At 41.6% G+C, this 24,349-nt stretch overlaps 1 protein-coding gene across 1 annotated transcript in view; it reads left to right on the top strand.

Moving 5' to 3' along the window:
* Nucleotides 1-1,096: 1,096 nt before the first annotated feature.
* Nucleotides 1,097-24,349, top strand: part of MNAT1 (MNAT1 component of CDK activating kinase) — a 114,573-nt gene continuing 91,320 nt past the window's right edge. Inside the window, exon 1 of the mRNA XM_057383855.1 lies at nucleotides 1,097-1,228. Within this exon, the coding sequence (XP_057239838.1) occupies nucleotides 1,140-1,228 (89 nt within the window). The 5' untranslated portion in view covers nucleotides 1,097-1,139. The remainder of the gene's footprint in view (nucleotides 1,229-24,349) is intronic.

Below are 24,349 nucleotides of genomic sequence, written 5' to 3' on the forward strand. Positions count from 1 at the left end.
TTCACTTCTCCTCCTCTCCCCCCTTCCTATCTCTCTCCTCCTCCTGCTCTAGCCGATCAGGTTTCCCCCGGCCCCGCGGTGACCATCCGGGATCGCTGCTGTATCCCGGCCGCGCTCCGCCGCTCCCCCCGCCGCGACTCCCGCACCCGCCGCAAGACTATGTGGCCCCGCCCACCGCTGCCCCGGCCGCGTGCTCCCATTGGCTGCGCGGCGCCGGGAGGGGCGGGGCTACACCGTCTCCATGGCAACCGTCAATCAAGCGGCCGCGCTGCTCTCTCCGTTCCCCCCCCYCACATCTCCACCTGGAGCCCCCGGGAAGCGGCGGCTCCCGTCACCTGCGGCTTTCCCKGGAAAGGGGAAGGGTTAAAACGCTCCCGGTGCTGTTGTACCGCGGGGGTGAGGCAYTTTGGTCGGGATGGTTGTGGGAGTTCCGTTGTGTCCGCTTCTGGGCCCCTCGCTTTAAGAAAGTCATTGAAGTGCTGGAGCGAGTCCAGATAAGGATAGCGGAGCTGGGGAGGGGTCTGGAGCACAAGATCTGTGTGGAGGGGCTCAGGGAGCTCGGGGTGTTTCGCCTGGAGAAAAAGAGACTCGGGGTAACTTTTATCACTCTCTGCAACTTTCTGAAAAGAGCCAGGTGGGGGTCGGGCTCCGCTCCCAGGCTGCCAGCGACAGGATGAGATATCACGGTCCAAAGCTGCACCAGTTAAGGTTTAGGTTGGACATCAGCAGGAATTTCTTCACAGAAGGGGCGATTAAACGTTGGAATGGGTTGTCCAGGGACGCGGTGGAGCTACCATCCCTGGAGGTGTTTAAGCAAAGACTGGACGTGGCACTCAGTGCCATGGTCTGGTTGACAAGGTGGTCTTTTCCAAAGTAATTAATTCTGCGATTCCTGTTGTTTAGCCTGGGCAAATGTCCCCTCTCTCCCCGTATAACCCCCGGAGCTCTGGGGCCGGACAGCCCCCCAGCCTCACCGCGGGGCAGGMTCGCTCCCGCTCGGGCCGGCGGTGCCGGGCGGTGTCGGGGCCGGGAACGGGCGCGGAACGCGCGGGGCGGCGCTGGGCGGCGGCGGGGCCGTTTGGCGGCGGCACCGGAAGGCGGAAGGCGCGGCGGGAGAGGGAGGGGAGCGGGAGGCGGCCATGGACGACCTGGKCTGCCCGCGGTGCAAGACCACCAAGTACCGCAACCCGTCCCTGAAGCTGATGGTGAACGTCTGCGGGCACACGCTGTGAGTGGCGCCGGGCTGCAGGGGGAGAGGGCGCGGTGCGGAGTCCCCGCTGCTCTGCGGGGCACCGGGCKGTGGGGCCTGGGGGATGGGGTCGCTCCCCGGGCCGGTCCGGGGGTGGGGGCGATCCCGGCTGCGCCAGCCCCGAGCGGCGTTTGCGAGGCGGCTCCGGGCCGCTCATGCCGCCGTTCCCTGCCCCGGAGGGTCCGTGTCAGCCCGGGCTGGGTTCTGTGTGGGTTTGACGCGCTGCCCTTGGTGGCTTCTCTGCAATGAAATCCCCGTGGGGAAGCGGGGAGGAATCCACGGGACACGGCGTTTGTTCGGGACAGGCTCCTGTCCTGCAGGGCTGCGAGGCTTCGGGGTGCGAAGCGAGGAATGCAGGGAAAAAATACATTTCCCATGGAGTTGAATATTTCTTAATTGTATTTAAAACTATGCTCGAGTAGTAAAGTGTTTTGTTGTATTCTTTTAATGTATTAGTTCTCCAAAATGTAGAATGCTTTGCTGAAGGTTTGCTGATGGTAGTCTTTAACTCATTCATTTGTTGTTGTTTGTTTTTTTTTTGTTTTTTTTTCCCCTCAAAACTCAACCCTTAGATCGTTCCTAGCACTGGCTCTTGCTGATTTAAGTCATAAACAGTTTGAACTCATTCATTTTCAGACTTGGAGATCATCCTTGGTTAGTGTGGAAGTTTAAAAGGCTGTACTGTAAATTGTTTCTGGATGTGCACCATAGAAGCCCCGTATGCAATAGCAGTCCTTCCTGTGTCTTTTTAAATTTTTGTTTGTTTGAGGTTTTTTGTCTTTTTATCTTTCCTCTAATGTGTGTATTTTAAATTATATATGAATTACATTCARAAGATGTAGCCTAAGAGCTTTTGCTTGCCTTGTTGCAGTGTTGTAAGTGAACAGGATGAAGGAAGTGAATTACAAGATAGGATTTATCTTACTGTCTTAGGAAAAAWGTGTTACTTTTCATTCTGCTCYCTGCTCCTGTTCTTTGTGGTCATGYAAGCACTTCTGTTTCCATGAAGGTGTGGTGGTGTAGTAGAGGTGGTCTCAGGAGTGTCCCTTTGATGACAAAAGTGGTGTCTGTACAAGTGCAGCGTTAGCTTCAGTTCAAAAGGCAACAGCAGCGTTTGGGCAAAGCTGTCCGGGTTTGAACTGATGCCTCGATCTTGTATTTGGTGAAGATCAAAGGACTTGATCAAAGTRGTCCTCATGTGCTTTCAGGCTCCTCCAGACCCACTTCCAGCAGAGGACAGCATGTCTCAGTTTGCTCTCCTGCTTTGGTTCTCAGTTGTTTTGGGACTTTTTTTGTAGTTGAGCTTCACTTSAGAAAATTAACAGTGTTTTCTGCTTTACTGGGTGCGGTTGCTGACACCGTGTTTGGGGTTGATGTTCTTGTCTTGCTTCTYATACCTGCACGAGGACTGCCTCTGCTTCCTCCACTTCTTGTTGTTTGCATCTCTGTTGCAGAGTAGAATCTCTGGGTTTCCTCATTTTTGTTGTAATTAAGGACTCTTCATCTCGATGTGGTTCACGTATGTCACTTTTCCTCTGTATTTTCCTTCCAAGAGCTCTTTTAGGGTTATGTATTTATTATTGTTTCTGTACAGTGTTACAAAGCCTTCATGCAGAAGTTRTTTCTTAGTAATGGTTAATAAATTTTCATAATAACTCATCTAGGAACCGGAAGCTCACGTGACCCACCTGTGAATAAAGGGAGGTAACTGACTCTTGTTCTCTCATAAATTCACCATGTTTCAGTCACAAGGAAGGAATGTTTATGACCTCCCAAAGCAAATGAGCTAGCATAAGTTTCTGGTGGAGATTTATCCTTAGGCAATCTATTCTGATATTTTGTAGTTCTTACCATTGAAAATATGACTCCTGATCTCTAATCTAAATTTATTTGCTATAATTGAAGCATTTAAGAACTCTATAATGAATTTTATACACTTGTGAGTTCTTTATTCTCTTATGTAGGAATGTGTCTAATGTTTTGAGGACATTTTTTTCAGTGTTTTTCACTCTGAAGAAGTTCCATTGCTTCAGTCTCCTCTCATCAGTGATTATTTATTTGTAATTACATTTGGGGGTTGTTCTCACTGTTTTTCTTTGGGCTTTTTTCACTTGGTTTGCATTTTATTGGAGCTGGATGTGATGTTCCGTCTGAGTCCTTAGTACAACATCCAGAGTCAAAATTCTTTAATGTTCTTTTCATACCTGCATTTCATACAGTCAGAATGATGAGTCTTTGTGTATTTTTTTTTTCTTTTTTTTGCAGTGATACCTTCGATTTATGTTGAGCATAAGCCCCAGATTCTTTAGCACTTTACCATTCAGCATATCTGTGGGCAGAACAGAATTTAACCTTTCCTTCCATGTTGTGTTACCTTTTTGCTCTGTTAAACAGCATTTTACTTCAGGTAACTTTTGCACTGACTTTGGATTCTGAGTCTCTCCATCCAAGTTTTTGAAACTGCCCCAGATTATTCTCTGTTAACATCCCRGTATTTTCTAATGTGTAGTTTGTGGACAAGATATTGTCTGGGAGATGCTGGAAGTTGTTGCTTGTGACCATAAGAAATCAAACGGAGTCACAGCAGAATATGGTGTTGCCTGCAGTGAGTTCATTGCTAAATAACCCTCTTTCCCTGGTTACTTTGTGTAACAGTGGAGAATGCAAGAAGATTAGAACCATGTGAATGGGCTTCTGACCAATTTTCTCTCTGACTGAAATAACGATAGCTTATCTCTGACTACTTCAGTAAGTTCCGCTTTTGTTTAGATTATATGACTGTCARTTTGAGTGTCAAAAGTCCAGTTAAACCAAAACTATATTGCTGTTTCACTACCTACATTGTTACTGTGTCATTGGAGGGAATTATATTCCTCAGATATGATTTGTTCCAGGAAATTGTGTGTTGGATCTCATCTGTTCTGTTATCTGAAGTATGCAGGAGATAGGTAATTTCTTAGATTATTTTGGCATCTTCCCAGGATCTGATGCTAATCCTGACTCTGGTCTGTCTTTCCCTGTGTATTTGTTTCCTGCTCCTTAAAGGCAGGTGCTTTAATCCTTCTTTAGGTTGTTGGAACTTAACGCAGAGAGCAGAGATGATCCTTGATAAAACTGCTTTTGTCAGTTTCCAAAGGGTAAATATTACATCTACCACGTTTGAAAACCTTGAAGTACTCCTAGTGCTGGATATAGTCCACAGGTTTATGGACTACACGTCCATCGGTTTATGGAAGCTCATTAAGCTGTCTGCAGAAGCACATTGCCTTTATCGTGCTTTTCGTTTGAAGTGTGCCGATAAATCTGCATGGAAAATTCAGAGCCGTGGCTTTGCTGGCTCGGGAGGTTTGGAGCAGTCGCTGTAATGCGTTTCCCAGTTCTAGCTTGGGCTCCTGCTCCTTCTGCTGTGCTATGAGTTACATTAGCCAGCTAATCCATCTTASTGAGTGGAGATTGATGCAGAAAATGCCCCAAGTGCTTTGGCATCATCTGTTAGAGATTTTCCCTCTCATTGAATAGTGGGTTAATGCGCTCCTGCTTCAACTGCGCTTTCTTGCATTGCAGGCATTTCTGAAGGAATATTTTCATGTTACCTTCAGTGTTGCCTCCTAAAGTTTCTTTCCTAAAGCTTGGACCTTTCCTATTTTGTCAACTGTGCTGTTTACTTAATTAAGTGACCTCTAGTGATGTGATTTGCACTTGTGCAAAGTACCTTGAATTTTAAAATATTGTACTTAGCTGAGATGATTTGTCAGTAACCTTCAGATCTTTCTTTCATCTGGGTTTCAGAAGGCTTGTCGTTTTCATGAGTTCATTTCCTCCGTTTTGTGAGTCTGTTGTCTCTTCTGAAGAACTGTGAGAGTTGTCTTGTTATGCCTTCTGTCAGCCGGGTTGTTTCCACTTTCATGTTCTTAGGCAGTTCTTCCCCTCTGATTACAATGAAATTAGGAGAGCCATTCCTTTTATCATGGGTTATTTTTGCCCTCTTTTATTTTTTTTTCTTCTCACCTATTATGTTAAAAAGAAATCTGAGACTATCTGAGATCTTGTTGGGCAACAGGTGTCCTCTTTTTTCTTTCTTTGTTTGATGGGTRKSTGCWGTGAAGGTTCCCCCTGCTATGAAATCCTGTGCTTTGGAGGTTTGGCTGTTCAGTCTTCTCTTCCTCACTTCATTAATTTAAATCTCATCTGAGATAGATGCTGCATGTGAGAGTGCCTGTGTTGGCCTCCCATCTCTTTCTTATCATAACCTTGACCCTGCCATCAGATTGGTTCTGCGTTTTGGCAGAAACATGCAGGGAGCATTTCTCCTTCCTTCTCCTTTGCATCTCTTCCTGTGTCAGTGGGCTTGACCATAGCTATGGTAGAAAACTCACAGTGGCTTTGTCCTAATGCTGCACGTTTGGCATGGCCAGTCCTCCCATGGTCAGTGGGGCTCTGGAATGTGCTCAGAGTGGGATCAGAGTGCTGATAAGCACAGCAGTGCTGCAGCGGAGATAAGGGATARGCAGGTGGCTGCAAGAGAATGAAATTGGACATTTGGTCTTTTGTAAACAACCTTCAAGTTRGGACTCTGTTGTAGTTTATTCCAATAGGACCTTGCCAAGCCTTACAGTTGTGGAAATGGTTTTTATGGGAGGGTTATTTCTTAGTAGTTTATTTTCTTTGGTTATTGCTTCTTGACCAATATCGCCAAAAGTGTAATACCATGTGTTTTTGGCATCAGAGTAATGTTAAATAAGCCTTTTCCACTATAAATCTTCCCTGTCAYTGGGAGGGAGGATGATAAATTAGCAGTTAAAAGTTGTTCTAGGATGGGACTTAGTAAGGAAATGCTTAGTTCAAGAATAATAGATGTCATTTAAGTTTATTTTCTTAAGTATAACAGAGGTTCAAGGCATCAGATACTTGGCTTTAAAAAAACTTTTGTGSAGGGAAAAGTGTGTCTAACTATGGAGCAATGCTTGATTAAAGTCCTGTAATGCATTACTTTCTAAGGTGCACTAATGGATTTTCTTTCTCTTATGGGTTCACTCAAGAATTATATTCAAAATCCGTTGTGCATGCATGACAATTTTTGGTTTTTCAGACAATTCCTGGAGTCTTTTCTAAGCATACAGATGCTGGGTGCGTGCTTGCCAATGGAGTTGTAATCCACCTGGCTTCACTTGAGACCATGAATTATCTTTTATTCTGCCTGCTTGGATTTCATGGCCTGTGTTGAGTTTTAGGAGGCAGGTTAAGCATATCCCACTGATTTACTTGCATAAAGAGGAAAGGAAATGCATCCACCAAACCTGCATTAAAAGAACGTTAAGGTTGTTACTGCAAACAGGAGTGAGTAAAGAGATTTATTCTTGGCTGTAAACTTGGACCATATGGTSTCCAAAAAGGAGACACAAAAATGTAAGGTAAAAAAGGTGGTTAATTGAGACTGCTGGTTCACCTTTGTTATCCCACTACCTTTTATAGGGAGCAGGAAGGAAACTGGTATTGAAAGCTCTTCTTCAGGAGTTGGTCCTGGCACTCCAGCTACCTGTGACCCTTCCTGGCTTGTAGAGAGAGGAAATGGGGGTGTCTGCTGACCAGCAAAAGCAAAGAACCCCCTTTTCTTCCCCAGTGTCAYGCCAGCTGTTGTGCTGTCACGGCAKTGTCTTTTCCAAGCTTGACATTTMTGGGAGACAAGAGCACAGGGACCAGAGCAGCCTCCACAGAAAACTGGGAAGTTCAATTTCAGCTGCTGCAAGTGTGGAGTTTTTGGGTTTGTTTGTGTACCACCATGATCTTAGATGGTAGTTAATGAACTTGCTCTATTATGAAGCTTTTCTGATCTCTTTGCTGTCTGCAAGAGACTTATGGAAAGGTGTCTGGGCTTCTTTTTAAAATGCAWTTTTTTTTCTCCCATTCTCAGAGGGAGATGTATTTGTTTCTCATTTAATTTGTTAATAAGGCTTCAAAATGAAGACTGTGTAAAAAAGCTTACTGTCTCTAGGCCCAGCTTTGTGTTGCTCAGGGGAGACATCAATTCACCAAGTTGTGTTGTGGGGATTCTCTAATCTGCCTTGCACCCTGTTAGGGCTCTTCCAGGGATTCATTAGGGGGGAAGTGCATCCTTGGAGAGTTCTAATTGCGATGTTAACGGCTGTGAAGATGAAGAAACAGAGGTTTAATTATTTGTGTATTTATTTTAATGTCAGAAGCTTTTGGAGTTYTGTGGCTGTCAAATTCCCTGGGGGGTAGAAGTAGGAACATCCCTGGTGAATTCAGGGGAATGGGGTCTCATGCCAGTGCGTGGGGCTGGAGTTGTTGGAAAAAAGTTTGGAATMTTCTTGTTTAAACGCCTTCCAAGTGAAAGGATGGCTTGGCTTCCTGCTGCATTCTTCTCTGCAGTGTGGTTCAAGAAAATGCCTTTCTTCTAGGATGGGGGGAAACCCTGGAGACTGTGGAAAATAACATAAAACTGTATTTCAGCCAAGTGAGTTTGAGTGAAGAAGTCTAAACTGGAGGTAGGCAGTGAAGATCTGTCAGACCTGTAACTTTTAACTTGAGCATGTGGGAATTAGRAGGGGGCTTAAATATGCATTTGAGTTTTATTTGGCAAGCTTTTTTTTCTAAAGAAAATACCTTGAATGCAAGGTATACAAGGACGATGATTCAGAGCTGTCATTTGTAAACAAAGATTGGCTGTGATATATGTGTTTTTTAGGCCAAAAAAAGTGGTGTGGGGGCTTTGGAGTGCAAACAGTAGGAGTGTGCTGGTTCAGCCATAGAAGTGTACATTCAGGATTTGTGAGCAGGGAGCAGGCACAAGGAAAAGAGGCTCCAGACTCTGGTACTTACTGGACCCTTGCAGGAGCTGATCTAGTTTGCTAACTTGACATAAAATGAGCTTTTTTGATCAGTAATGCAGAACTAGAAAGTTGAAATGGCTTGTGAATGATCACTCAGACATCAGAGGTGGGGCAAGGTCATCTGTAGGAATCTGCATTTACAAATAAGGTAGAAATAGAGTGGAAGGAAGTACCTTACTATGGCACAATGTTAGTTTAGTTTTTTCTTCATTTTGTGAAGCTGCATGCTTTAAAAGTTGGCTGATGTGGAAGAGCAAGTACTCTGTTTTGTCTCTTAGGCTTTTTTTTTTTTTTCTGTTATCACCATATCACACCTCAAATCAGATTCCTGGATAGTAGGTCCTTACTTGTATGAAAAGTGTGAATAATCTTGATGGATTAAAGAAGATTAGGACTACATGCAGTTGAAAAATCTCAACCAGAATAGGAACTTGATGTGGTCCTGAAAATGCCTACTTTGTTTTGGGGAGGCAAGTAATGAAAGCTATGTAGTGTATTTCATTCCTAGCAATTTCCACCTTGCAGAGAATTTTTAGTTTCTGCTGTGTGACTTGGGAGACACATCAGGAGGTTTTTTTCTCATTTTGTCAGATCTGCTATGAGAAATTAACTGGTGCTTGATTGAAGTAGTTGCACAATCAAAGCATTTCTGCTTCCTCAAAGGAAAAAGCAAAATTATTATTTTATTTTGTTAAGTGGGATGTATTCGCTCAGAAAGAAAGCTTTTYCCTGACTTCTTAGGGAATAGAAATCTAGGTCATATTTCGTCTTTGTCTTTTTGGAGTTATTCCTGGTTTTATTAATTGGGATTAGATGCTCTTTGGATCATGTTCCATCCCATTAGTCTTCCAAAGTCTCTGCAAGTTAGTCATGGGAGGTGATTAAATCATGGCAGAATACCCAAGAGGTTATTTCCTTCTGCCATCCAGTTTTGACAGTGAATATTTGCTTTTACATTTGGCTCTGAGTCRTGGTCTTAATAGTTCTGATGAAGTGGTGTTAATGCCTCAGTTTAATTCTTTTGTTTTAAAACTGGCATATTTAGGAAATCGTCTCTTTTCTTTGTTGAGCTATCAATTGCCATGTCTGCTTGGTAATACTTCTTGTCTGYTTAGCAAAGCTCACAGAGCTCTGTTCTTTGGTCCCTGTAAGTACTTTTTGGAAATTTAAGTTATGGTTCTGCTCCTTGTGACCTTGGCAAAAGAAAAGCTGTTGTTTATAACCCGTCTCTCCAGTCAGTAAATGGAAAAGTAAATTCTTTTTCCTTGGTTCTGCAAATTCAGTCTACTTAAATCTACAGCCTGGTTTGGAGACTTTACAAGAGCACGTAGTGACAGGACAAGGGGGAATGGCTTCACACTGAAAGAGAGCAGGTTTAGATTAGTTACTWGAAAAAWMTKCTTTGCTGTGGAGGTGGTGAGGCTCTGGCACAGGTTGCCCAGAGAAGCTGGGGCTGCCCCATCCCTGGSAGTGTCCAAGGCCAGGCTGGATGGAGCTGTGAGCAATCTGTTATAATGGAAGGTGCCTCTGCCCATGGCAGGGGKTTGGAACAAGRTAATCTTTAAGGTCCCTTCCAACCGAAACCATTCTGTGATTCTGAGGTCCTGGAAATGGGTCTGGGTGCCCATGAGAAGTCTTCCAACATGCTTGGCCCCTTTTGGGTTGGGTAAATGCTTACCTTGTTAGGGTTCAATATGATAATGGTCTGACAAGTTGTGGTAGATCTCTGCAGTCAAAACAAGTGCTTCTCAAAAAGAAGGCAAACAAAAGAGCTGTTTAAACAATTTCAGATTAGGCAGGTTTTTCTTTCTTTTAATTGCAGCTACTTTGTTTTAATTGAAGCAAATAATTCTGCGGATTCGTGAGGAAAAAGGACAATAGAATTGCTTCTGTGTGGTTGCATTATCTGTCAGATGTTAATAAGCTATAGGTTAAACCTAATATACATAGGTTTAATATTTATGAAATTAGGCAAATAGATTGCTGAGTCATTTTATAAAACATGTATGTCTTAGTAACTAAATTCACAGCAGGGCAGATCCAAAAGTGCTCTCTTGAAGTACTCAGAAGTTGCGTTTGTGTGGGGCTTTGGTTGGTTGTTCCTGCCCCCTGGACAGCTGATGGTGAAGTTTGAAGAAAAGCCAGGTCAACATTTTGGAAGTTGAATTGAGTGCTCTGTTCACATCTGGTTAAGAAATAAGGAAAAAAAAAATCCCTGACAGTAGCAAACCGTGGGGCAGGCACCATGCTGAGCTTGCATTGGGGACACTTAAGTTTCATTTTGCTTGTTCCCTCTTTGGTTTGATGATGTGCAGGAATCAGTGGATGTGTCCTCACTGAAAAGCTACTTTGGCTATAAKAAAAGTCACAAGAAGCAGTCCTAACAGTGAACTGAATTTAGTAATGATATTTACCTCGTTTCTCTTTTCTAAAATATATTTTGCAAGAATTAATTTTGTTAAGACCAGATCTGAGAAAAGAACTTAATGTGAACTGCTGCTATATGTGACAAAATTAAACTTTCTCATAGCTAAATTTTTTTTTTGATGCTGTGAAAATGATATTAACTTGTTATTTTGAATATAACGTGTGTGGGGAGAGAATGTATTAGGAAATACTTTCAGGTTTTTTTTTTGTGTGGAATGTGGGTAAATTCAGATCAGTGAGAACAAGATGGCTCTGCCACAAAGAAACAATGAGGAAGTCATCTGGTCAAATATTTTGGCTTCAAACTGAGAAATGAGGTAGTGATTTTTGCTACACCCACACAGTCCTGTCTTCCTGACTGACACTAAGGTTAGAATGTGTGTAAGCATTTGCAGAATCCTGGGCTTAACGTGAGCATGGCAACTTCTTTAATGTTAAAGAGAAGATAAGTGGCTCTGCTGAGGGAGAAAAAAGGTATTTTGTTGGTTTACTTTTAAGAAGGAAGGTTGAGGTGRAAGTTCCCAAGAATGTTGTACTCTTCAGTTTTTTATTAGTTCCAGGAAGTGTGGCCAGACTGCCAGTCTCTCTGCCAGGGTGGCAAAGAAGGACTGATGTTCCTAGACAGCAAAAGGCAAGGAAGGGAGTGGTTTGGCCAATGTTGACACCTTCAGACTGCTGAGCTGGAATGGGAAGTGTTGGGTCTAACTGGGCAGGAAAGTCTGGCACTGGGATTAGATGAATTGCAAGAGCTGCCCTCAGAGCCAGGGTGAAGGAGGAAGATCTCTGGTTCCAGACAAGTACAGGCAGACAAATGTTTAATGTCTTTGTCATCCTTACTTGCAGGGTGTCATGTGTTTATCTGTAAAAAGAAAACTTTTGTGGGGATTATGAGTTGAACAATCTGTAGGTGTAACTAGGGACTAGATAATCTTCACTGTGAGTATATGAATAACCCTGTGTAAACAAAAGAGCCCAGATTGTTCTGGGAGTAGTGTCTGTAGGTTTTAAAAGACTGAAAAAATAGTCCTTACACACCCTGGATGGCGTCAGGAAAGACTGTCGGTGGCAATTGTGTGGTTGGATAAGCATGTGATTGATGTGCTGTGAACTGGRGATGGGAGGATGCCTTTAAATCCCCCAAGATCCCTTGTTCTAGGAAAAAAAAAAAGAAAAATTATCTTCACTTTTGGGATATGGTTGAGTTCCCTAGAGGGAGAGGGAGTAGTTAACAGGACTGGCAGGGTGATGTGATTTTGCTGAACATTGTCAACTAAGCAGACTTGGAGGAATTCAGGAGCTGGAGACATACTTGTCTGTTGAGCTTAGTCTAGAATTGCTGTATTGCTTTCAATTTCTTTTGTTTCTACTCTTGCAACAAAATTTTGCAAAACACACCTTGATTTCTATTCTGTCTGCTTGGTTTTGGGCAAAGGTAGTACAGAAAGTGTGTCCAGAATTAGYTGCCTTCACATGAGCAGGATCTTGATGTATGAGTGGAACAGCCCCTTGGAGATTTGTTTCTTGGGGTGAAGTGAGGGAATTCAAATTACATGGAGTCTATGTGGGAACCTTTGCTRCCAGCTGACAGATTTTGAAAGGGAGCCTTTTTTCTTCCGCAAAGAATATTTGACTGGGAAACACCTCATGGTTTTGGGGAAACTGAAATGCTGTAGTGTTTGAAAGGAGAGGCTGACTCCCAGTCCTACTATATGGCAGTAAAGGAAGCTGCAAAGATCAGGAGGGAGACTTGCTTGGAGAAAGGGACATGACAAGATGAGGAGTTGAGAGAAGGAGAGATGACTGGGCTAGGGAAGGATTTAGGACACTCTCAGAAGACTGAGGGAAAACTGGAGCTAAAGAACCTCGTAGGAAAATGTGAGGTTCTTGGAGAATGAAGGCATGGGAAGATGATGTCTGTGGGAAGGTCAGAAGTGAGAATTTGTGAGTGTGTGTGTGCTTGAACATTGTGGTGAAGAGCTGTTGGTGTCTAAGTGGAAATTAGCCAAGCCTGGATCCAAAAGCCTTGGCCAGAAGAAGGGAGGTGCAGAAGAGCGCTCAGATCTTGTATTCCCTCACTGGGCTGGGGCAGTACCCAGATGTTTGAGTTATTTACAGAGCCCTAAGGTGGAGTTGGCYGAGTTCCTGGAGCACAGCATTTTGCAGGGGTTCCACTTTGCCCATGGGATGCCCCTCTGGAAGTGCAGGCTGTGTGCAGCTGCTCCTGYGCTCCCTGGGAGCCGGGCTTTGAGCAGAGGAAATCCTCTAGAGCGCTAATGCTAATCACTCTTAAATCAGGAATGCGAAATTTGGGCATGCTTCAAGCATTAATTATAGTGGCTTAATTTCCTTATCTGGTAATGTGGGGATAATGCTACCTCATGGTGGTTTTGAGAAGGTCAGTTATTTAATGCTGACTGTGCATGCCAAAGAAAACTGGAGAGGGGGAGAAAAACAGTAAACGTGTCGAAGCAGGATTTGAGCAGGGCAGAATAAACAAGGTCTGAGGATAAACCGGCATTGCCCGTGTATGTTAGCTGAGCCTTGCCTATCCAAAAGCCTGAAAGAGGTGGGAGTTCTAACAAACTGGAAGGAGCAACCCCTCATCCTGCTTCCTGGCAGTCCGAGCACATGAACTGTAAGAAAAACATGTAGTGCCCAGGCCATACATCCTGCAGGTTGTTAGAGAAATAACATGACATTGAGGCCTCTGTCCCACTGCATGACTTAGTTGACATAAGGTAATGGATATTGAGGGGAGGAGCTGAGTAGCAGCCTGATTGCATAAGCCTTTTTTCCAAAGGAAACTGGCTAGCACAGTGTGGAGATACAATAAATTTATATTGTGGTGCATGACCACAAGAGGGATCAGACCGCTTGAATTTTCACTTTTGYGTTTTTGATGCTGCGTTCTTTCATGTAGCTTGTTTTATGGGTGGAGATTTTGATTGTCTGACTTGCCAATGATAATGTTAAATATCTGGTTCAGTAGTGGGCTTGTGTCTAGYTTGCTTTCTGTCACAGATCTATTTCTTGGCTTCAGTCTCTGTAGTGAAAACAAAGCTGCATTACTGCATGACTGTGATAAATAGATTTATCTCTTACTGTTTGCTAGGTAAGGCTTCATTTCTAATACTCTGTTTTTCTAAGTGAATATTTTAAAAAGTGACTGCCACTGAGTTCAGAGCCTGTATTTTATATGAGCTTAATCATTCAAACCCAATTTCTCTCTCTCTCACAATTTTTTTGTTCTGGAACATTAGTTGTATAAGTGGCAAATGTATACAAGACAAATGTTGACCTGAAAGTTAYCATTCCTTGAATATAATGGACCACAGTCATTTTCTCTTACACCTAATTAGTCCAACATTTTATTTTAAAATCCATTTATTTTCTAGGGAGAGTAGAAAGTTGCTTGAAGGAGAATTGCCCCAACTTCTTTCTACTCTGTGTCCTTCCTCCACAAATATAGAAGCAGCTCTATCATTGAAAATTTAATGAAGCTTTCATCAATATAATGCTGTGCCTCTGCATTCTCTGAAATTTATTCATATTTAATGAGCTTCTAATTCTAATTTCAGGTAACAGGAACCACTGAATATAACCATAAATCTGATTTGTTTGTGAACAGTGTGTCCCATGTARTTTACAATTCCTTAAGTTGCCACTGATGACTTTTGGCTGCTTTTGGTAGTTTGGTAAAAATGTTTTGTTTCAGACCTTGTTTTAAAAATAAAAATCAGCCTCAGAAACAGCAGTAATGACCTTAAAATAACATGGTSATTGTCCCAGTGTCATATTGGAGTATTTGCATGTTGACATTTTTTAAAAATATGCTTTATTTTTAAAAATTTATTTTTGAAAAATTTCTTAGCAAGCCTGGGGTTATTTSCTTGGTTAAAAAGTACAATAGTGGGAAAATATTTTGAGTATGTGGGGAAACTGGTAATACTGAACAAAATATAGAATTGTGGATAATTAGTTACAGAAGATGGAAATAGTCTAGGAATAGCAGTGAAAATACCCTGCTGTACTCTGGACAGTCTCAAACTGGAGATGTCTATGAAGCATCCAGTAATGTTGCACTGCTGGAAGAAGCAACCAGGCTTGTTTGGCTTTTTCTTACTGGGATTTATATTGCATSATAATGCTGAAAAGATGGTATTGTTTACCAAATTTTATGCAATAAYGACACCTGTGAGTACATAATTACATTTTCAATTAGAATAAGAAAGCATTAACACTGAAACATTGTTTTGATCATGTGAAAATACTTTATTGTTCCATCTGCATTATTTAATTTATGGTCCTTTTATTGTTTCTCATAATCATAATTGACATTTATCCATAAATATTTAATTTGTGTTTTGGATGTTAATTGCAGAAAAAGGCCACATGCAGTATAATGCCATTGAACAGAGAAACATAAAATTTAATAACCAGAAACATTCTCTACTATGCATAGAATTGCCTTTGTAATAATACAAAGGGTAATGTAGAAAAAGGAGATGGAATAAATACCATTCTTAGCAATGTGCAATTTTTTGTTTCATCTCTTAAATTTTTTGAAAAGAAATCTTAGTATAGTTCCATGAGGAAGCTGCACTTGCATGGCACATGTTTGCATCCTGGTTTCTTTTTACAGTTCTTATTTTCTTGCATTGATTTGCTTGGAGCATTATGCTAGCAGGATGTTTTTCCATTTATTTTTTAATYCAACTTTTAAAGCACTATTTAGCAGCTTTGCAAATGAAAACAGTATGCTGAGCATATTGGAACATCCTTAACTGTTTCAGGTATGTGAAGTTTATCAGGTGCCCGAGTGCCAGCGTAGCCTCACTTGTGCWGAGCCCATAGAAATAGTGAAAATCTGCATGTGATGATTACTTTCAGGATCAAACCCTTACTGTTCATTTTCACTTCTTAAAAATGTACAGCAGCTTTTCAGACAGTCGTTTTTCTGCTAAATAGTTTACTTAACACAGACAAACAGTTTATTTTAGATAAGTTGATAGCACCAGACTTGGAGTTTGTCCTAATGCAGTCACTTTTCGTATTTGGCTTGCACTAGTGACCGTAAAAGCTAGGGTGAATGAGATGAGGGAGAGGTATAGGTTTGTGTCATCTCACCCTTTAAAAAGGTTCAGTTCAAAGTCTTAAATGGCTGTCCCTCATCTTCTTCTGAATGATACCAGAYCTTTTACCTTCCAGTCTTTAGTTTGACTAGGTCAGCTTTTGACTAGGGATTGTAGTAAATACACCAGTCCAACTTCATTTCATGATGAGAGAGYATTTTTTTTAGTGCAAGTTTGGAACAACTACATTAATAGAACTTGGTTTATTTTTCTTTCTTAATATCKGCAGGAGTTTCTTTTCAGATTCTTTAAGGGTAATTTGAATATATTTACCTGGAATCTGTTGAGGAATGTACAGATTGTACATTCCAAGCTTTGTTTTRGAGTTTAGCACCCAGAAGTTAGAAATTTGCAAAACAAGGACTCAGGCTTAGTATGGTTCCTCTGTAAGTATGGTAGGGTACTATTATTGACATARAATGATGTTTTTCATCTCGCAGGACTTGTTTTAGGCTATAGTCAGAATATTTTAATCAATTACTTTTTGGACATGTCAAGCCTGCTTCCCCAGCAAACAAAACTACCYTTTTGAGTGCCTCATCATGTAAAGTGTTAAACTTAGATTGTGCCAATCCTGTGAGTAGCTCTTGGGCATTCAGGAAAAGGGTATTTGCATTACTTAAGGTAATTATACTTTAGCTTTTCTCTGCAGAAAACTTTTGGAATTTTTAGAAGTTTTRTTTTGTCATAGAATGTTAAGGTGTTGGAATGGACTTTAAAGGTCATCTMGTAACAACCCCTCCTGCCATGTGCAGAGACACCTCCCACTAGACCAGGTTGCTCAAAGTCTTTAATTCTGTCTTATGACATTTACCTTCATCAGGTATCTGTGGTCGTGCCCTTTCAGTGGTATTGTTATTGCTTGTGCCCAAAATATTATGCCTCTCCCTACATTCTGCTTCCAGCACAAATGAGCTTTGTGGCCTGGTTGGTGTAAAATAWTTTTATGCTTTGTACTTGATTAGACAGCACTGGTGATGCCTTTTACGTGTAAAGACAACAGGAAGAGAAGTGGTGTTGTTAACACTGTGGGTGTGTGTTGACTTCACTTGAGCCTCCCTGGTTACTCCAGCTAATTAAAATCCAGGAGTTCCCTGTGTCATGTGCCTGTCCCATCCTTGTGTTCCAGCCTTTTTTTTTTTGTCATAGAATGGTGAATCAGTGCAGGAAGGTKATCCCTTTTAGGGTTTTAGAGTAGTTATCAGCTGAATTAGCTCCTTGTACTGCTCCTGGGCACATGTGATGTTGTAGAGGTTGCAGAACAGATCTAAAAGTAGGATAAGCTATTGTAGGACTAGACTTAACCTTGCACTTGTAGTAGCCTGATTTGATGCCAGTAAAAATAAATATATAAATCTGTATGAGGTACCTGCATGTGTTTTTGTTGATAACTTTGATGCAATGCTGGGAGAGTGCTGTCCTGGTAACATTCCTACAGCCTAAAGTGGCCATGTAGGTGTGTGKCAGCCATGCAGAAAAAACTTTGATCTCAAATGATCCCACGCAGTTTCCCCAGTACATACTGTGGGAGTTAAGATGTTTGTTTTAGTTGACAACCTGAGCTTGCAGAGGCTCCATTTGTCTTTTGCTCAARCACAGTGTAGCTTAGATTTGGATTTAGCTTAAACAAATTGCAAGGAACTGCCTCTTCATGTTATGTAAAGTTTGTTCCTGAAAATAAAAGGATCACTTGTGGATTACTGAAAGTGTTGCAATTTGAAAAGAGCTATGATGGGGAGGAGACAACTTTCTTCTTGAAGTGGGGAAAGAGTTTTCAGATCTCTTCTCATTCAGATCTTTTCATGATCCTTTCAGAGTTTGGGCAGGGGATTTGGTTCACAGTGGACTTTTATCATTGTCACCAGTGTGAATGAAAAGCTGGTACAAGKGATTACTCAGCAGGGTGCACAATATGGTTCTTCATAAGGGTGGTGGGTTYTGTTTGGCTTATTTTTCTTCTCTACATAAATGAAAGTGAAGGTAATGAAAAGCAAAATCTATTTGGATGGTAATGGGAATGGCAGTGAAGCAGTTTTGATATTTGATTAATCATAACTGTTGTCACCAAGCTGCTTTTTCTCTTCTCTCTCTTTTTAATGTTGTTTACATGGGTCGTAGCCAGAAGACTTTCCATGAGTCCCAGTTTAGAGTTTTCTACAAGGAATGAATGAGCTGCAGTCTGAAAAGTAAGCAGATTTGAGCAGGGAAGGTGAAGATATAGTAGGAACAAGTAACAATTTCCTCTTGAGTTAGTTGATACAATGTTTCATGCTAAAGTGCTTGATCACTTTCATACTGTAGTTCTCAGTGGAGCTCCAGGGTGGGGTGGGAAGTAACCATGGGGCTAGAACTCGGTGGAGCATAGATTTAAGTATTGGTGACTGTTAATCTCTGTGGTGTTTTTCTTTTTCCCCTGGGAGCAGAGGAGATGATCTTGTGCCAGGGGGTGTTCGTGCAGTGTCAGAGAGATCACATGTGTGCAACTCATCTTTGTCCCCATCTTTGTTGTCCCCTGGTTTGGAAATCCATCCCACAACTTCTGTCTGCAGTGATGTGTGCAGGGAGAGAGGAGGACAGGAAAAGTCATGCTCCCATCAGCCTCCTGGAAGTACTTTGTGTCCCCGGGAGTGTTAAACCTGGGGTCTTTTCAAAGCAAGAGATGCTGTACAGGTGAGTCAGCCTTTTGTGCTAAGGGCCAGGTGCTTGACTTATTTTCAAGCTGGCATGCTAGGGCACACTGGCATTCATCACATTTGTAAACACTCCTCCGAGTTGAGGAAGGCTTTTGTCTCCTAACCGGTTTTCCTTAATGCACTGGGAGTGACTGGCTTGACGCATTTCCCCAGGTGGCATCAGCAGCCTGTGAAACACAGAGGAAGCATTTTTGCTTTGTGACCTTTACAGCAAGGTGATCTTCAGGGAGGAYAACCAGGAATGAGTGTCTGCACTTTTGGTCCTGTGCCCAAATATGTACACTTTTGACTCCAGAACAGCGAGTGAAAGGCTCCATGTCTTGGACCAGTCCTTTGGGCAATGCAGTTCTTGTCCTTGCTTTTCTTCTGTATGTGAATTTGATGGTTGACAAGTCATTCCTGCAGAGCAGGAAGAGATAATTTTTGGTTTTCGTGGTGGAAAGATTGTTRCTGGTATTGGGAGTGGAACAGAACATGTTGTGGTCTGTTGTGCTGAGTTTTATGTCAAGTTTAGGCTCTCACTTTTCTGGAAGAGTGTTCGGTTTTCCTTTTAATAATCTAAGTCTAAGTAGTCTAATATTAATCTAAAAACTATTAATTAGTCTTTATAACCTTTGTTTTTGAACAAAGACTGGGAAGCATTTGTYTGTAGCAAAGAAAAGTGAATAGTGTTTCCTGGTGAGTTTTCCACAATATTTGGTGTAAGTATGGCCCCGCTGCTGGGGCTGCTTGCAGAGGGGAATGTTGGGCAGTCCTGGACCCACACAGTGTTGCTAGGAAAGCAAAGACTCCAGTTGCATGGATTTATCCAGTGCATGTAACAAGTGTTTTCTCAAGTGTCTGTATCTTTTTTTTTTCTTTTCTCCTTTCTGTGTAGTGGTTTTTTTGTTTGCATTCAGTAGGCCATTGTCTTGRGGGGCCTGGTATTGCAAACAGTAATGAACAGGCTTTTTGTTTACTGGTGATACCTGTGAGACTGTTCAAATAAGTGTATGGAGCTTAATCCAGGACCTCCTTGAAGCCCTCCAAATATTGAGGTTTTGTTTCCCCTTCTTCCTTGAGACSTCGATTCCCAGAGGGCCATGGAGCCAGTTCACCTCTCCCGGTAGTAACTGGTTGAAGGATTAAGCCAGAGGCCATTTTTTTTTTTTGCATAGTAAAAAAGACCAGGTCATACTTGCATTTTGACATGTTATGTCTGAGAGCATACAAGCTGTGAGCTGTTGTTCAGCCACACATTTTTAGCTTATCAGTGATGAAGTCTATAGTGGTAACATGCCTGTTAAATGGGTATTTTGGGCATGCGAAAAGTGACTTAATTATATTGTCAAAACCAAAGAGCCTCTTTTGGTCTGGCCACTTCATGGACCCTCTTGARTYTGGTTTTGATAAAAGCTGCTGTGCAGAATTCACATGGGTTTGTCTTTYGCTGTTCTCTGCTGTGTAAGTGGAGGCACAAAGCAGGTGCTGGTGACACCTTGAACTGTCAGACTTTGTGCCCAGAGTGACAATTGCTGCCTCCCTAGCAGAACCTAAACATACATTATCTTATTAGTGCATTCACACCTTTATGCAATTAAACCTGTATTATGTTTAAGCTGCCTCCACTGTGCGAGTTCCCACAGTTTTAGCAGTTTATCATTTAAAGCCTATGAGAATTTGACTGAGATTTAATTCCACCTGTACACCCTGGGCAGCAGTGGGGTGTGATTTTGTCTGTGTGGTTTAAGTGCAGCTGCCCTGAGAAGTGAGAGTGCTCCAATCAGTATTGTCAGGTYTTCAACCACCAGATAAGAGGGAATGACCAGCAGGAAATACTGCTTTGTGGGGGAGAGAGTCTTTGTTCTATGGGAACACTTTCAGAWGAAAAGTGAAAATCGATCATCCTGGCATTCAGTTGCCTTAAAATTACATAAGGGCTGGTCAGCGAGGAGTTTCTTTTCAGTGGTTAATAATCTGATTTCTTTAGAAACCCCAGTATTTCACAGGTGCCTCAGTTCTATTGCTTGAAAGTTTTGCAGACAAGTACTTGTCACTTCTGGAAGCTTTAATATATATTGCTATTAAGGTGATATTTTGAGGTGGATTTTTTTTTTTTTTTTTGAGTAAGCATCTATGTCTTAAAACCCTCTGAGTCATGTATTCTATTTTTTAATACAAAAAGATTTTGAAGGCTCAGCATGTTGGAGTGGTCRAGATATGGCACTAAGCATAAAGTCACAGAAATGCCTTGTGAAAGGAGGGAAAAGAATCTTATGTGCATACCTAGGATTTCTGAATTAATACACACATTCGTTTATTTCTAATGACCTGGGCAGCCCTTGTTTGCAAACTAATTGAGGTAGGGTGATGTCCAGTTTTGGGGCTGATATCCCCCTGCCCCAGTTAGCTGGAGGCAGCAGGTAATGGTTGTGCTTCATCTGTACAGACAGGGCAGTTCTTTTCCTGTTGGGTTCAATCATCTTGGGAATGTGGCCTGATCTTTCTGATTTCCATGACCAACTGTAGCATGTTTTTTCACTGGGGAATTTTGTCAAACTGGTTAACTTTGTGAATTGGATTCAGGTCSTGCTGCAGTGGGTGTCACCAAACTCGTTTTACAGGGTTTTCCAAGGAAAACACYGCTATGGTGTTTTCTGCCCTGGGTAGGCAGGTAGGCTGTAAATGGCTTTTTCAGTTGTGTTGTAGTTGCTTTTCAGATACTTGARTTGCACAATGGCACCGTGACTCATGAACCACAGCCTGTGTCCCTAACTGGATTCTTTWCAGGCTTTAATTGTTGGGTGCAATAGCCAGGGCACAATCTTCACTATCTACAAACAACTCATCTTTTCCTTATCTTTGGATCCCTTTTGTTTTATTTTTGGCTTGTGTCCTGTCTGGGGGTAGGGAAAGTTTTCTATAACATCCTTATGTTTCTTGGAGAAAATGTGGGTAAACAGTAGAACACCTTACACATCTCCCCAAAATGTTGCATGTGGTTTTAGGGGTGGAAACAGCATAATTGCGCTTGGAAAGCTAAAAGTTAAGGAAGTAGCTGAAGTTCACAGGGATCTCKGAGCTTTAGAGAAATTAACAAAAATGTGTTATAAATAGCAGGAATATAAAATAGTGTTATAAAATGATGAGCATAGATAATTTGGTTTGGTATTTTCTTAAAGATCCATTTGTGGGTAGAGAGAATTAAATATTTTGCACACATGTGGCTTGCTTTGGTCAATGAATTTAATGGTGGTCAGTGTTGTGGGCACCCCAAAAATGTCAGGAATTGTAGGGGTCATTGCTTTCTGGAAAAAACTGATCCTTTGCTTTTTTGTTTCTTCAGTGGATCTCCCAATTGTTGGTCATCATGGATTTGCTTGTGGCTATTGGTTTCTGGAAGGATCTGTAGAATCAAAAAATCACATGTAAAATAGATGTGTTGGGTTTTAATTTTTGTTTTTTTCAGTTCGTGATTGTGAAAAATCCTTTTCATTATTGTGTACAAGCTTACAATTTGAGACTAGGAGCATATAAAAAGCATAAAATTCTGTCTCAACCCTAGAGTTGTGTGCTCAAGGGTGTTCTCCCCGATTTGTTTTAATTTGACTGCTTTAGTGGCACTAGATAATATCAAGCATTTATTGTGTGTGATTTATATGGATAGGGAAAATACTATTGACTATTTCTCAGGCTGGGAACAATGTTCTATACACATGCTTTTAGTRCAGTTGTGAGCCTAAATAAATGCTGCTTTTGAATACGTGCACRGATTCTGTGTAATTATGGAGCAGTGTGGTGTTTATTGTGAGAGAACCTGCAGCATTGTGGAATGCTCCTCAGCTGATGTTTGGCTAAAACAGATCAGCTTGAGTATTATCTGGATCTGATCATCTGAATCTTGGCCCAGAYTTCCTTTTCCTTACATGTTTCCAGTGGAAAAAACCTGAAATCAGTGGGATTAGTGGCTGTGGTGGCACGGAGCATATGGATGGAGCCCTGGATAGTGGTGGGCTTTGATTGTTTGCATGGTATTTACAGCTGAAGTAGTGAATGGAAGTGGAGAACTTTTTCTTTCCCATTAACATTATGCAGAGGTAGGAACAGACAAAAATATTCTGCAGAATGAGTAAGACCAGTCCCAACAGAGGGAGGCGGGTATGGTTTGTGCTAGAACATTCAAAAGTGCTATTTCCATGAAGAAAGCAGCCACGTGCAAATTCCCAACAATCTGCACTCTCAGTATGCTGTGCATGGGATGAACTTCACTTAATGAAGAACAGATTTGTGGGCATTTATCTGATTTCAAATTGTTTGACAACAATTTGATCATGATCATCTCACCAGTGTGGGGAGGCTGCTGTGTGTCCCCCACTCATGTCCCAGCGGCTGCATCCGCTGCTGAGCAACTTCATTGGGGATTTCTGCTTTGTATGGTTTGTGGCAGAATGAGATAAATACTAATAAGAACAGAATGTGTTTTGTTAAAATGTTTTTGCTTTCGTCTTTTTGATCCTTAATTAATACATAGTCTCACTCCTTGCTYCCTCTGTGCAACTGGTTTTCTTCATTGCTTTTCCTGCTAACAAATACTAAAAGGTTGAATACGCATCACCAATTTTCATCATGATAAAATTCTTTAAAATGTGTTGCAACTTGGATAGAACRGCTTGTGTTACGTCTTTGGAATTGTGAGTAATGTGTTTGCTTACTTGGTCCTTTGTGTTTGATAACCTGTGAAAATCCCTCCAACTTCACTGTGGGATTTTTATTCCCCACAACCTGTAGGAAATGGTTGAGATGCCAGCATAGCTAATGAAGGTCTGACATGTCTTCCTTATATTTAATACCTAAAAGTAATTGCATTGAATATGACCTTACAATTTAACTTCAAAACGTTTGCATGGCATTCACCAAATGGTTTAATAATGCACTAGAATAGCTTTTGCCGTTTATTTTTGAGCTTGAGGAAAAAGCATTTTTTGGAATGATTAAATTTAAGATGCAAAAAACAAAGTCCTCTACCAGGCTTTAAGTCAGGATTTCTGCCACTCTTAAAAAGGAAATTGAAATCTGACCTGCTCAATGACCAGGGTGGGCTGGGGAAGGAGGTTTTGCTGTGTTTTTTCTTTCTTTTTTTTTGGTTTTTTTTTTTTGTTTAAGTCAAAATATACTTGGTTTTTTGAGATTTGTTTCACTGGCCACGTGTTCCATATTGTAGGGTATTTCAAGACATCCCCGAAATATTTATCATGCTGTGTCCCACCAAGAATGTAATCTTAAGGTCTCCACTGTTTATGGAGCACAGTCTATATTTTATCTCATGCTGAGAAAAGATGTGATAATGGTTGTTTGGGGATTATGTGAAAATGAAGTGAGGAATGACCCTTAAAAATTGGTCGGAAGTGGGAGATTGCCAAATGAGACCAGGGAGGTGRGGAAACTGATTTGCTACTGTTGGGCTTTTATAATGAATATCTTTTTGCACTTCTAATGGGGAAAATTAAAACTGGGGAGAGACAGAAGCATTTACAGRGAGTGCAATAAAAATCTGTTGGATTGCAGGAACTAAAGCTAAACCTGAAACTTGAGGACGCTTCTTTTGTCAGTGCTGCAGTTTCAGGGAGTGCAGGCACAGAGCTGGAGGAGGTGCCTGTGATGCTAAAGATCATTAGTGGATCAAAAGTGTTGGGAACTGATAAGATGTAAATGAGCTTCAGGCACAAGGTAGCACAGCCTCTCCTAAATAATCTGCTCCTCCATTGCAACAGCAGACGCTTCACTTGGTTTTGGCTTCATTCTATACATCTCCTTTTACTTTTTTAGTTAAAAAAGAAAGCAGATTTTCCAAAACATTTCTTTTTAAAACATACTTGCCTAGGCTTATTTCTTGAAGGATTAAGTCTGAAATTGGATGAAAAATGGCAATAAAGTGTTACTAAATTGCTTTTTTTTTTTTTCTGATGGGATTTTCTGCGACTTAATGTTCAGAATAATTTAGGTTCTGCTCTGTAAAGT

Source organism: Malurus melanocephalus, unplaced genomic scaffold (genome assembly GCF_030028575.1).
Source record: "Malurus melanocephalus ecotype Western Australia unplaced genomic scaffold, MMel_1.1 scaffold_667, whole genome shotgun sequence".
Classification (NCBI taxonomy): domain Eukaryota; kingdom Metazoa; phylum Chordata; class Aves; order Passeriformes; family Maluridae; genus Malurus; species Malurus melanocephalus.